This window comes from Magnolia sinica, chromosome 2 (genome assembly GCF_029962835.1).
Source record: "Magnolia sinica isolate HGM2019 chromosome 2, MsV1, whole genome shotgun sequence".
In the NCBI taxonomy this organism is placed as follows: domain Eukaryota; kingdom Viridiplantae; phylum Streptophyta; class Magnoliopsida; order Magnoliales; family Magnoliaceae; genus Magnolia; species Magnolia sinica.
In genome coordinates, this window is record NC_080574.1 from 136,320,974 (window position 1) to 136,336,041 (window position 15,068).

The 15,068-nt window shown below is 39.0% G+C and overlaps 1 protein-coding gene across 1 annotated transcript; it reads left to right on the plus strand.

Moving 5' to 3' along the window:
* The first annotated feature begins 3,659 nt into the window (after positions 1-3,659).
* Positions 3,660-14,925, plus strand: LOC131237812 (origin of replication complex subunit 4). The gene is made up of 17 exons (XM_058235810.1): positions 3,660-3,795; positions 5,162-5,252; positions 5,335-5,391; positions 5,573-5,620; positions 7,088-7,138; positions 7,261-7,304; positions 7,418-7,481; positions 7,743-7,829; positions 8,391-8,482; positions 8,849-8,930; positions 9,616-9,701; positions 9,794-9,903; positions 11,742-11,834; positions 12,276-12,340; positions 12,458-12,601; positions 13,113-13,218; positions 14,513-14,925. The coding sequence occupies exons 1-16, from the start codon at positions 3,689-3,691 to the stop codon at positions 13,152-13,154; spliced, it is 1,263 nt and encodes a 420-aa protein (XP_058091793.1). The 5' UTR covers positions 3,660-3,688; the 3' UTR covers positions 13,155-13,218; positions 14,513-14,925.
* The last annotated feature ends 143 nt before the right edge of the window (positions 14,926-15,068 follow it).

Sequence of the window (15,068 nt, forward strand, 5' to 3'; positions counted from 1 at the left end):
TAGTAAATGTCAGTGGATCCAGCTACATGACTTGGTGGTAGATAGGCCTCCGTCTCAACAATGAGACTAGGAATCAAGTGCCCATGTGGTGTGGGTAGGTGAGTGTGAGGGGTGTGGGTGCCCAAACACACACACACAGAGTAATGCTCACACACAACTAGCTGGACCATTCAAATTGGTCCAACTAGCAGTGCATTAAATTATTAAAATATCTCCTTTTATCTATATGTAATGTCTAACTATGAAATGCCACACGACGTCAAGTATTACATAGGTATGTTGGGAACACATGTCAAAGATCTAGTTTGTTCATCAAACATGGCCCATTAATTAAATTTTATATGCCCATGGCCCACCCAAGGCTCAGAATTTCATCATTTTTGGCTGAAAGCATGGCGCGAGTCCAAGATGGTGGGGGACATTAATCATGCATACTCATTTTCCCAAGATTAGCCCACATGCTAAGTTAATAGGTCCAATTTCAGGCCAAAGTCTAGCTGAACTGTTTGCGAGCTCTTAGAGACTGATTGGATCGTGACTAGAGTGGAGAAAGTTCAAACGCCTCTTGGGAATTAGCTCTCGCTTGCTTCGGGAAAATGTTATTTCAATAGTTTATTTAGTTCTCTCTCTCTCTCTCACACACACACACACATATATAAAATGAAGTCCCTTATCCTTTGGTGATCAAAGTCCGAACATCTTTCTCGACTCTTTGCTCCGCCACAGGCCAAGAACATCTTTCTTGAATCTTCACTCATTCATAGGCCAAGATCCCCAATTTTCCATCCAATTTATAGTATGCGATGTTGCTAAATCACACATCCACCCAAAAAAGCACTTCTTTAAGGGGGTGTTTGGATCATAAGTTACTTAAGATTAGTTACTTATGCCTTATGTACTCTATCTTAATTTCTACCTGCTAAATTGAAGTGATTAAGTAACAGGCAATAAAATTCTCCACACAGGCCCAATAGACTCCATACCCCGATTCTTCCAACAAGCAGCTCTTGGGCCTATTAGTGGTTGTTTAACTGTGCGGATTTAAGTGCATTTGTAATCCAAAAGTTGTCTAGCAGCTAGTGGTATTTGGAATTGGAGGTATTTAAAATATACAGTTTTACTATCCTTTTTTTTTTTTTTTTTTCCGAGACTCAAAATCAAATGCCTATTTTAACCCTTTTTTAAAGGCTAGAGAGTTGCGCATGCAATAAAAGTGTCATTGAGCTACTAATAAATTATGTATGTTGTATGTCGATGATACCTTAAGGGGTCATTTGGATGCCTATAAAGTCATTTAGTAGGAATTTGTTTACAAGTAATCAGATTACAGGGCCGTTTGGATGGGTATATCTACTTGTAATCAAATTGTAGGTCATAATCCAATTACAAGTTTTACATGTAATATAAAACATGTGAAAATGTTATGTTTCATATTACAGATAACGAGAATCTAGGCAACAACTATAATTTTTGAAAAAAATTAAAATATAGAGAGTTGTGGATCATCTTCCAATGCCTACGAGGATCCAAAATTAAAGAAGAATAAGAATAAAGAAAACAAATCTCTTCCTCTCTCTCATTATCATTGTTGATAGGGTTGAAACTTAGATTACATTAGGATGTTATCAAACCTTAATATTTTGTTTGAATTAATGAACCCGCTTTTATGGCCACCAAATAATTAATTTACTATAAAAATTGACCATAGGCTTTTATTGAGTTGGGCTTATCCCAATAATCTATCATACATAAAAACTTTATATCTTTTAATTATTTTTAAATGATTTATCACTCAAAGCTCTACTACAAGTGAATACCTAAATATATTTCAAGTTATCTCAGCACAAACAATTATTTCCGTATAATTATATTATACTTTAAAGCCAAACATCAAAACAACTCCTAAAACAATTAGGTTATTGGCTACATCGCTGAGTTTTTATCAACAAAATAACATGAACAGTCCAAACACTGGCTATGTAAATCAATGTGATGGTAAAAAAACGTTAGTGATTCTATCTATTGTAATCCTATGCTTGTGGCCCAATCGAGGCATATATTTAATTGGCTTATTATAATCATTATATCAAACATCATATATATACACTAATTTGGAGAGTTAAAGTGGATCAGATAACCAAATTCAAATTCTTATAAATATACTATAAAATTTTAATATAATAATTATTTTTATTTTATTCTGATGCGTGTTCCAATACAAACGTATTAGGATTTGGAATCTAATGCATTCCAAATACAAGCTTCCAAATGGGCCTTTATTACATCGTGTGATTTAAGGGCTTGATTCTTGGGCAAGAGGATCTTTATGCCGATCCCAAACATGATTGGTGGCTTGGATACTTCACATGCGAGCCATAGCTGCGTCGAGACCTCTCCAACTAGGCCTATTAATGGGCCAATCCCAAGCCCACACCAGGCTTGTCAATGAGCCACATTGGCCTGGCAAGCTCAAACGTGGTCTACTCTAGGCTGGGTGTGGGTTAGGGTACGGGGTCTATCAGTTAAGCCCTGGCCCAAAATTCAAGCCTGTATTAAGCGGGTTAGTTATGGGCACTGCATAAAAGCCCGTCAGCTCAATCAAGGGCTTTTTAACGATCGTTATCATATACTTCACATACTTCATTCTTCTGCAAACGTATATCAACGGTCTGGCTTGGCTTGGCCGTGCTACATGAATTGTGGGCCGTAGATTTCGGACAAAAGTCCGTAAATGGATGGGGCATAGATATCTCTGGTGGGGCCTTGCCATGTCTATTTTCTGTTTGCCATAGGTCAAATCCGAGCCCGAGCCCAGCAAGTGGGCAGCCATATTACCAACATCTTGAAAAGCTTGCTTGGCTTGGCTCGATTTAACTCGAACGATAAATTAAGATGAGCCAAGCTTTGTATGACCCATCTCGTTTTGAAAACAAGTCAAATTCAAATATAGTAGAGTTTGACTTGACTCGACTCAACTCGAAGCTCAACTCTGCTCAAAGCTCGAGCTCGGCTCGACTCAAACATATTATTATATATATTAATGTATATTATATAATATTAAAAAATTAAAAAATTAAAACATAAAACCCTATCATGCCTATCTATTCCTCTCATACCATTTTCCTTCCTTACCTAACCTGCTACGCTCGAGCTCCTCTCTCTCTCTCTCTCTCCACTCGCCTGAGCTTGACTCAGTGTCTACCCAGCTTGTCTCAGCTATACGACCTACACTCAATTGAGCTCTCCGTCTCTCTATCTCTCTGAGTATTAACAACAAAGTACTATCTATGATTTTTATCTAATATTATATATATGCGCGTGTATTATTAATTAAATATTTGATTTGGGAGTTGGGTCAATTGGATTAGATTGCTGCATTAAGTCAAGTACGAGTTGCAGATTGGGAGCAAGCTTGACTCGACTTGATGTAAGCTTGCCGGACTTGATCCATTAGCTCACTGCAAGCTTGACTCGAAAGTTTTGGCAAACAAATTAAGCTTCAATGGTGAGCTCGAGCACGGAGAAGAGCACGGACAAGCCAAGCCAAGCCAAGCTTGGCCCACCTCGACTCGACTCCACTCGATGTACAGCCTTACCAACATCCAACCGCGCGAGTCTCCTTAGCAAGTCTCGTTCCAATACATAACCCCATCTCCGTTTCCCGCCCATTTGTACCAGATTCCAAATCATGGAAGAAGCCGCAGCTGAAAAAGCCCTAATCCTTCTCCGATCCCGTCTCTGTAACCCTAATTTCCTCTTCACTCCTCTCTCCGATTCTCCAGATTCCAATTACAGGTCTCTCTCTCTCTCTCTCTCTCTCTCTCTCTCTCTCATCCCTCCTTATTCTCCCGCTGTTATTAGAATGACACAAAGGTTTTCGACTCTAGTACCAAAACTAGATAAATGGTGTGTACGCATAAAAAGAATGGTTGTAAATATCAGCTTGGTCTTGTCGTGGCTGTTGTTAATTAGGGCTTTGGAATGGAAAAACATACCCATGCTCTGCGTTTCTGGTTATAGAACAGTACAACGTTGTACTATTTCACCAACCCAAAGTAGAAAGGATGGGTGTATCTATCACTCAGAATGGGTGTAAATGGTGTCTCCCTATTATTATTTTTGTTATTGTCGCTAGAGAGAAGTTTGAGTGCGCCCAACGTATACTGAGAGTTGGTGCGGATTTATCTTCCACCATCCAATAATGGTGGGCATGAATCTCAACGAGCATTTCAAATTGGGCGTTTGAAAAATTCTCATTTTGGAATTCTTTTTGGATTCCCGCCAACCATCCTTCAATGGTGGGAGATGATGAGCTTTCCGACTCTTGGCGCTCATTGTGTGAATTGAAGCTGCGCTATTACTATTAGGGTCGTTTGGATCCCCATAAATGGGGCTAGTTGTAAATCATTTACAGGTTGTGTTTGGATGCTGATTTATGCCTGTAAATCATTTACAGCTTTTACCTCTTTTGATTTCCTATCAAAAAGCTGGATTTCATTTACCTTTTTACCCCCCTTTGAAAACTCAATTAGAGGATATAAACAATTTACAGGCTATCCCAACACAGAAAATCATTTACCTGTAAATCATTTACAACTTAAAGCCAAACAGGACAGGCCGTAAATGATTATTTATCTGTAAATCATTTACAACGTAAACCATTTACAGGCATCCAAACGACCCCTTAAGAGAACCGAACACCTACAGGCTACAATACCATCCGCCCACCATATTTTATTGGTGGGAGATGATGTGCATTGAAGCTGTAGTGCCCCACCACCATGCCCCTTATGTAGGACATCAGTGCCGTGAAGACGGTAGGCCCCAACATGAAGACCACCCTTCTCAAAAGTTAGGTTGATCTGCTAACCAGATGGGCCACACCTGTATGTTGAGTCAGACCGCCGGTTGTCCATCGATTCCAACAGTGTGGCCCACCTGATAAATGACCGGCCCAATTTGTGCCCGGTGATCTTCATAGTGGGGCATACTGTTTTCATGGTACTGATGTCCCACACAAGTGGCATGTTGGCATGAAAGGTGTTTAGGAACCACAATTTGTGGTGCATTGTCTATAGCCAATCAGTTCTTTTATTATTATTCCCAAAAATTACCACCATCACTACTTATACTATTGTTATTTTTGATATTCGGGTTTCAGCAAGCTGAAGTTCATCATCACCAATTCCATTACTGAGGCCTGCAACAATTCACTCTTGCTACTTGGCCCCCGTGGATGCGGGAAAACCGCCGTAAGGCAACTTTTCCTTTCAATTCATTTTATAAAATACTGATATTATTTTATTCATTTGTTTGCTTCCATTTTGTTTTAAGGTATTGGAGCTTGTCCTGAGAGATTTAAATGTTGAATACCCCAATATGATATCACTGGTATGGGTTTGCTTCACAATTTTGATGGCATTGATCTTGTTATAGCAACTGTTAGATTCTGAGAAGGATGAGTGGATGCTTCAATTCCTGGGTTGTTGCATCAGAAATGTTAAGGTTGCCATTTGTATTCTGGATAGTGCGGAAGCTAATATTGGAATTATGTATATATATATATTTTCAGGTTAGATTGAATGGACTATTGCATAGTGATGATAATTGTGCAATCAAGGTTGGTTCTCCTACATTTATCGTGTTATTATGGAGTTTTTTTTTTTTGGTTTTGTTTTGTTTTTGTTTTAATACAACACATCCCTTAGAAGTGGAATTGTATAAATGCGTGGTTCATTTGGATGAATTATATGATAACCTGGTAGAGTATGATGTGTATTGTACTCATACTCAATCTAGTTCATCCAAATTGTGGGCTCCATTTTGGATAGGGCATAGCCCAAAAATCAGTTTGATTGGACGATTGAACAGTCAGACATGGTCACTGGGCCGGTTGAATTTGGACCGTTGAACATCTTTATTTTCAGCCCCGTGTGTGGTGGAAGGTGGTTGAGTCTTTGGATTGTCCCATCAATGTGACATTTGATCTATGCTCCGTCTATAATGCCCAGAATCTGGATGGTCTGGACTGAGTACATAATATGTATGCCACGTGTAAACTGCTGGTCACATGAGTATTGACTGCCATGCTTTGCAAGATTATCGCATAGTTCGTCACTTGTTCTTTCTATCTTTGCCCTCCTAGGGCTTGCGTGGCTTGCAAGCTGGGATTGTATACTGATGTTAGATTGTCTGCGTCATTGGAATATGATCCTTGTTAGTGGCTATTGTATGTGTCTATGGGATCTTGAACATGTTAACCAACAACTCATTCATTGCTCTTATGATGCTTGGGGAGGGTGCTTTCAACAGCTTAAGGTGGCCTGGTTGATGTTGGTTCCATCCGACAACTTGTCAAAGCTTGGAGATTGCGGCTCCCTTGTAGAAAACCCAAACTCATTTGAGTTGTTTGTTTCATGGCTATCCTTTGGGCTTTTTGGAAAGAAAGGAACAATCACGCTTTCAATGGTATAAATGTGTTTGTCTTGGCTACCATTAATCAAGTTGCCTTGTTTGCTCATGGGCAGAGGACTTGTTGTCATGTGCGTTGTAATTGTACCATATATACTTATATAGAAGAAATTTAGTCTAGAACTTACTGGAAAATCCTAATTCCCCAAAAAGTCTCCTTGTTTGGTTTTTCCTAGAAAAAGAAAGTAAATGAAGTAGGCTAATGTGATTTATAATGCATTGTTCACTTGATATATACCAATGAATGGAAAGGTAATATTCCAAAAATCACCTTATATACATGAATCTATCCAAAGATCAAACATCATCAAAGCCTTGCCCTAACTAATTGAGGCCAGCTTTGAATCTATCGAAAAGTGTGAGGGAATAAGAATCCATCCAAAAAATGTGAGGAATATTCATATTTCAACATCTGTTGTGGTAGACTGGTAGTATGTCACTATGTCCCAAGATAATTTCCCCATGAGCTTCAGCATGCGATCTGTATGTGAAGGTGGCTGGCTGGTCATAAATTTTCTAAAATTTCTTAGAATAGCATTCATCCTTTTATCTTTCTCTGAAGAAGGATTTCCTCTTTGGCTTGCTTGTTGTATTGAAATGCTTATTAATTTTCCAGGAAATTGCCAGACAACTATGCTTGGAGCATCAATTGTTATTCTCAAAAATGGTGCCACTCTCAATTTTCTCCTGGCCGTTATTTTCTTGATCAAGAAACACTGAATCTTGTAGATTTTCCAATCTAGACAAGTTTGTGCTTCTTAAGCTCTTGGATGGTTTGTACTATTGCAGGCCTCATTTGATGATAACACTCAATTCATGATAGCCATGTTGCGGTGAGTGCAATTCAAATGTAGAAAGATGCTTTTTTTTTTTTTTGTTTTTTGTGCATTTCATAATTACAGTGCTATTTGCATTTACTCATTTTAAGATGGCTTTCTGTTGCTAGAGAGTGTGGATTAGCTCATAAGACCATCATTTTTGTTCTGGACGAGTTTGATCTCTTCACTCAGGTATACCTTAAATCTGTAATTCCATTCCGTGCTTTTCCTTTCTAGTTAGAAACTTCTGAATTCTGAAGCTTGACTGCTATTTTCACAAGCTCACTCCTTTTTTCTAGTTATTGGCTTATGGCCTTTTGTTGACCAAAACAGAAAAACAGAACACATCATGTCCTTTTTTTCAATACCTGTGCCTCTTTCAAGAATTACAAGTATGATATACTTGGCTATCTGGTGCTGAAGTTGTTAATGCTTCTATTGTATAATTTGCAGGGAAAGCAGCGGTTACTTTATAGCTTGCTGGACGCATTGCAATCTCTAACTTCACAGGCTGTAGTCATTGGTGTCAGTTGCCGCTTGGTATGGGGCTCCACTGGTTTCATTTATTTATCTAACTATTTATTATTATTATTTTTTCCATGTTATGCTCTTTCTACGTTAGTAAACCAGCTAGAGTGGGAGGTAGGGAAAGGAAGAAGACACATCAAAAGCAAAACAGCCAAAAAAAGAAAAAAAGAAGGGACATGGAACCATTAGTTCCAGTTGAATGGCAGTAGAGGCAAACTAATTGGAGGATCCAACAAAGGCTTAAACCCTTCCACGTTCTAACCAATCCGGGTGCACGTAAATATCAGAGAATCGTATATGTGGTGCCACTACGCCAAGGAATACTGTGTTCGAAGAATGAAAATATGAAAGTGATGAAAGTTGAAATTTTGAGATAAAAGAGTTAAATGGTGCCATTAATGACACACTTTTCTAATACATAACCAAATACACCAACTAAACGTTGCCTAACCTCCATTTTCTGCACTGAAAAAAAAAATAATTCTTACTGAAGGGAACATACCAACCATTTATGCTCCCACTCGAAATGGTTTTCATTTGTCTTGGTTCCTAAGTTGGCTACATATAATGCAGGATGCAGACCAACTCTTAGAAAAGAGAGTACGATCCCGTTTCTCACATAGGAAGCTATTATTTGTCCCTCCATCAACCGAAGACATACAAAGGTTAGTACTTGTACTCTTACCAAGGTATTAAAAAACAGTTACGTGATGGCTGTTACGTTATGGTAATGGTGGGAACCGTTACGTGATACAGGGCTGTAACTCATGATCTGAAAAAAAGAGAGGCTTGTAACAGGTTGATACTAGACTGTAACGGGCCGATACACTTTTTCCCTTCTATTTTTTTTTTTTTTTTTTTACTGCTATGTCCTGTATACTAACGGTCATATGGCCGACTATTACGCTGGCCATTACCGTTACTGTATACCTTGATTCTGACTCATGGAATCTGTGGTAAGTTTGCTCAAGAATTGTGAATTTAGTCAAGAAATGCCTTATATTAATCTTATTTCCTCCTGGGTTTTGCAGATTGTTAGAACACATATTATCTTTACCAACTGACCTAGATGTTCCTCATGACTATGCTGCTGAGTTCAATGCAAAGATCCATGTATCCCTCAGGCATATATTTATTTTCCTTGATTGCTTGGAAACAACTATGGACTTTCAGAGCTGCCAAAAGACTCCAACTAAGAACATCTGCTGAAAATATACACCGTATTGAAGTGAACAGAGGCTCTCTAGTGCACAGATCAAAATGCTGGTTTCGATGCTCAATGTGGTGTGCGCCATGTCCAGGTCACATTGATGATACTGATATAACTTGGACAAGATGCAATAAGACTACAAGATACCTGATTGCTGTTCATCCTAGTCAAGACAGGCGAATTGTGCTGGAGTATCCCTGACACAGATATCAGCGATATGGATGCGTTGACTGTATGTGTCAGTGATACAGAGGAGTCAACACTTTTGAGTATCGCTAATAAGGACAAGTTGCACTGTGTCTTGGCTGATTTGGATCAATTCCCAGGGACATGCCATGTGGGCCTTTTTTGGAATTGGCTACCGTGATTCTCATCCAAGCTGACTGATATTTTATCCATGGTCCAGTGGCTATTTTAATGAGAAATCAGACTAGTCACTTCCTTCTTACTTCATCAATCCTCATACAGGAAATTGCTAGCTATTTGCACATTGTAGGAGTGTCTAAGAGAGATGCTCTACACTTAGCTTTGCATCATATATGCTGTAACTCTGATCTGATTTGTGAGTAATGCCTTGACATTTTTCAGAACATAGTAGGTGATCATGGATTTGTAGAGATTTTAAATTCACTGTCAAATGTCGATGCTAGTGTCAGCTATCTATTGAGGTTTCTGTAAGTCCCATCTTACAAAAGAGCACATTAAATGCTTGAGCATTGCACATCTAAATTCTGCAAAGCTAATCTCTAGAAAACCATGCTGCCAGATTTCATGCTGTTAGTTTCATGGATCTCGAGTCTGGATTCCTATCACTTGAGAACTTCAGAACTGCAATTTCGTGCATCCAGAGGCAACCCAAGCTCGAAACTCTACAAGGTCTGTGAACGCTCTAATGTTTTTGGAACACCCAAACTAATGTTTATGAAATGATTGTGCACTGGGCTTGTATTGGATCTACTGGGCTATGTTACCGTATCTTTTCTTGGTATCTTGACTGAAATCGCTGGGTCTAACACCTTTTTGGAAGCTTACCTGTTTGTGGCGGATGGGATGTGTTCTGGCTCTAGTCAGATAAGAATGGCTCTCCCACATGCTATTTGAAGATTAAAAAAACAGGCGAGAGGAGCCCATTGGTTCTGCCCATAGATATGAATATCGGTATCGTATCGGCCAATATGGCTCTATCGTATCCATGTTGGCACGAGACGATACGCAATATAGGGCCGTATCGGCCTAATACAAAAAAATAAAAATTGATCCATATCGGCCTGTATCGGCCTGTATTGGCCGATACGTGGCGTATCAGCACCGATACAGAGCCGATATGCCCATAAAAGCCCAATTCTGGTTTTTCCTTTCTTTTTTTTTTTTTTTTTTTCAAAATTTCACTCATGTCTCCTCCTCTTCACACACACACACACACACACACACACACACACACACCATGGGAGAAGCTTAAAAACTCATTTTAGGGTAGATTTAGTCCTATTTTGGGATCAAAACAAATATTTGAATGGGATTTGACAAATTGAAGCGAAGCGGACAATTATGGGAAAAATCGGAAAGAAGGGTAAACCCTCACTTTCTTTTTGATATTTTCTTCTTTTTCTTGTATTTCAATGTAGTGAGCCCTAGTTCACCAAATAATGCTTGATTGTGTTCAATTAGGGCTTATTTAGTTGATCTTCAACAAGTCAAACCGATGGACACCATCTCATCAAAGAATGGTTCGATACGCCATCATATGCTTGTCCAAAAAAAGAAAAAGAAAGATTGATTCTGGAATATCTTATTATTCTCTTTTTTCCCTGACATTTTCTTTAATTCTATGGCTTACTTTTTTTGTCAACCAATATGGGCTGATATGATCTGATACGGACCGATATCGATACACGACGCACGTATCATATTGTTTTTGACCGGGTTGATATGTTCCCCAATGCTGATATTCAGAACCATGGACTTCTGCCGAAGAAGTGGGACTGCCCTAGTTTCCATTGACTTCCAAATGGGCCATTAGAATCGAATAACAACTGTATTTTGCAGCTTTTGTCAACACCTGATTTGTTATGGACAATAATTTTATTTCTGCAACCATGTTCTGGTTGAGCTCGAAAACACCCAAGTTGTAAACCTCTCCCTTCTGTATCATATGTGAAGATGTATATAGGCTGACCATGTGGAGCTGCAGCTCTGGCCATTAATATGTATCAAGACGATTTAATGTCATTGTTCCCCGAGATAATGCATAATGTACAAAAAATTACATAGGTTTCAGGGCAGTCATGCATGAGTTCATGTTAGCAAAATGATTCTGGTGATATGTTCAGAGGTACTTCAGGAATAGGGTTTTAGTGGCAACTCCATCCTTTGAAAATAATGTTTCGTTTGTTTCAAGTTGAACGATCAGTATTATTTGAGGGGTGGAAAGGCAGAAATTGATAACTTGCCTACTGGAATTTTCTTTTAGTTGCTGCCTATGTTTTCGCCATGTTCAAAATGGAGCCCGCCCATCGTCATCTTCAACTGGGTGTTATTTGGGGTTTAATTTCTAATGGTCCACCTAAGATAGAAGGCACCTCTGGAATAACTGCATGTGGCTTTTTGATGCAGGTTGGAATTTTATTTTATTTTATTATTTATTATTTATTATTTATTATTATTATTATTTTTAAAGATGTTAATTGTAGATTTCTTGTGAGTTGTTTGAGCAGATGCCTCCATACTAGAGTTCTATCTTCTGGTCTGCATGCATAGGCTGGAGGTCAAAGAACAAAACTCATACAATTTCAATTCCATAATGAAAGGTTCGATTTTGAATGGTGCTTTTTTCCCCTTGTTCCTTAGTTATTAAGGCTCTGTTTGGATGCACTGCCAAATTGAATTGTGAACATTCAGTTCAGCAATGAACAAGTGACCAAATCGTAGGGTGTGTTTGGTTGCACCAAATATCATCAAATTTTGTCATATTTCACATGATATTTAGTGCAACCAAACACACCTGTAACAATCAATCCTAGTTGTCATAATGAGGAAGTGGCCCTAAAAATGCAGTTGCATCCTGATCAGGCCTTGATCGGAAGCAATGTAATTGCAGTCTGGAGCTCAACATCTCAATATGAATTCTGAAGTAGTTGCAAATTGGCCACTCCACTTTGTTAAACTAATTGTTGCAAATCAATTGGATGGTGCATCCAAATGCACCTAAGATATTAGATTGCTGAATTTATTGTTGTCACTTATGGCAGAGTACAAGAGCGTACATGATGCTTATCAAACCTCTGATTATTATGCACGAAATATTTGCTTGCGGGTGTGTACAATAATCCTCTACTAGGACGAACTCCAAGCAGATAGTCCTCTCCATTTCTTCAATCAAGAAGCAAGATCCGGTAACATTATTGTTTTGTTTTTGTTTTTTTTCCTGCAGGCATTTGAACACCTGCTAGAACGTGAATTAGTCAGTTTTACTGACAGCAGGGGACAGAATCTGTCTATTGAATTCCGTCCAGTGAAACTTCTGGTAGCGTCCCAGGAGCTCTATCAGGGGTTGCAATCGAACCGCTCCTGTCCTGTAAGTTGCTTCATAACAATGCATTCCATCACCTGTAACTGTATCTTAATCTCAATCCTCGAACACAATGTGAAGTTAGCTGTTTGAGACATCTTCATACTTGCGTGCAATTGGAAAGAAGACTTCAAGGCTTGGTATCGATGACTGACTCAGTCATGACCAAAACTGAGTCAACTTTCTGAGTCAGATATGACTCCACCAAGCTCTGTCGAGGCCCTCTTTTGATGAAAATTCCAAAAATCTGGAAAAACAGGGAAGAAGGGAAAATCTGAGGGGGAATGTGTAATTAAATTAGATGCCAAAATTTTAAGAAATCCACACTCGAGCTTGTTTTTGGGGGTGATGATGGCCCTAACTGAGTCTACTCAGTCGATTTTAAACCATGATTGGTCACTAATGATTCCTTAATGAAACAGTTTGTATTTATTTGTGATTTCTTTCATTGACTTTCATGTCTACTAATGCTATCTGTGTGAAGTGGTTGACATTTTGGGTACTTTTCCGAACACAGGCAATTCTTCAGAAATTATTCAACCGTGAAAGCTACAAATGACAGGATGGTGAATTGATAGTCAGCTGCATTGTGAGTTGTAGATTCAGCATAACAATCTTTTCAGGTATGTTGCAATTTGCTTTCCGTTTGTATTTTCAGTAGGAGTAAAATGTATAATACACAACCTGAACTATGGGCTAGCATTCCGTATTCAAGTGGCCTGCCTTTCAGCCACCAGTTTTGGCTCGACTATTGGCTTCTGGGAGGTTGTTTAGTGGCCTCACTGGGAGGCCTAATATACAATGCTGCTCCCGGACAGAGATTATCGTGGCCACCCTGGATCATGGTTTGGCCAGTTTCTCAAGCACCACAATGGGCGGGACATAAAAAAAAATTAGCCCGTGCATGATCTTAGCCATCTGATGTTTTGGATAATAAGATGTGATCTTTGGACCATGTCCCAGGACAGGAATACCGAAACATAAGAAATGTTTGGTTTCATGTGGGAGTTCTATGCAGTTCCCTCATGGCACACATGACAAATGTTCCATGTGAATGGGCCAGAAGTCGCAGTGCTTGGACAGCTCTTGACCATCCAGCTGTGAGTTTTGCTGGTTGTGTAGACCACTGCTGTAACCATTCTTTCGCATGAAAACTCCTGGATGGCCGGGAGAATCCAATCCACCTTGTGTTTTGGGTTCAGGCCTACGCACACGGTGGCCCACAAGAACAACAGTCCCGATCACCAGACTTGGTACCTGCATTGACTGTCAGGAAGGAAACACGTGGAACTTTTATGAAAGACTTTCATGTCAGTGATCCTCAATTCCCAGAGTTTTAGGAATCCTCATCTTACTATGTTTCAAGTGTGCTAATCATGGGCTAAAAGGCGAGGAACGTTTTGTCTTACTATGTTTCAAGAGATTGTCTTGTCCTTTACTTTCCTTCAATCTAACATACATCTTAACGGACATGCCCAAGACCATTTCCCTGCTCTTTCCTCTCCTAATACAACTCTTCCAAATCCTGGATGTGATCTATGGAAAGCTAAATAAAATGTCTATGGTACATGAGGTTTGCTTCAATACACCCCGATGTATTGCAATAAGATACATTTTGATTTTGGCAATTGGTTTGGGGCTCTCTCCACCCCCACTCTCTGATTTTTGCCATTTGGTTTTGGGCTCTCTCTCTCTAGGACTCCTAAAGAAAACTCTTGGATTGAATATTTCAACCCTCTGATTATTAAGCTTATTATGACCGTTCATTTTCAAAGCGAAAGTGCCAAATTAACAAAGGGCTAAAATAATCAATTGAGAGCTTCTGTTTGTCTTTCACCGTACAAAACAAGACTTGTCTTGGGCATGAACGGATGTGAAATGTATTGTTTCTATGATAAATGTTTGATACTCTGGCAGGTGGATGAGATGCATGCAGTGCAGTCAGAAATTGCTGAGAAATTGCATATGGTGTGCAAGTTATTCAAAGTAAACCACCCAAATTATGGCTGCCGGTTTAGATGTATCACGAACCAAAACTTACTCTTATTTGATTATCTAACTATTGGATTGCTGAACATTATTGGACGGTTCAAAAATGAAAGATAAATAAATAAAATTATCCAATGCTTTTATTTCAAAAACAAGTGTCCACGTATCAGATGTTAGGATTTGTTCAATCAACCTGATTTTTAGATAGTAACTTATTAGCAGAATGTTCCAAAATTTAGTCTGTACAATTTCAGTCTTTATATTTGTAACATTTCACGAAGTGCTTGCGTATCAAGTTTCATGTGCAGTCTGAGTATCAAATAAGTACTCTATTTCTTTAAGCATTCTGATTCGAGTGTTAGAGATATTTGGCGATTGTACCTGTGTAAAAGATTTGGGCCGTTCATCATGTCATGGATTGGTCCACTGATCACATGACAAAAATGGGTGGTCCACCAGTCCAAATTCAATGTGCATGTGTGGC

Bases quoted from the DNA above. Each gene is read 5' to 3' on its own strand.
- LOC131237812 (XM_058235810.1), top strand. From the start codon at position 3,689: ATGGAAGAAGCCGCAGCTGAAAAAGCCCTAATCCTTCTCCGATCCCGT. The intron at 7,482-7,742 runs GTATACCTTAAA...TATAATTTGCAG, and splicing joins AGTTTGATCTCTTCACTCAG to GGAAAGCAGCGGTTACTTTA. The intron at 12,341-12,457 runs GTGTGTACAATA...TTTTTCCTGCAG, and splicing joins CACGAAATATTTGCTTGCGG to GCATTTGAACACCTGCTAGA.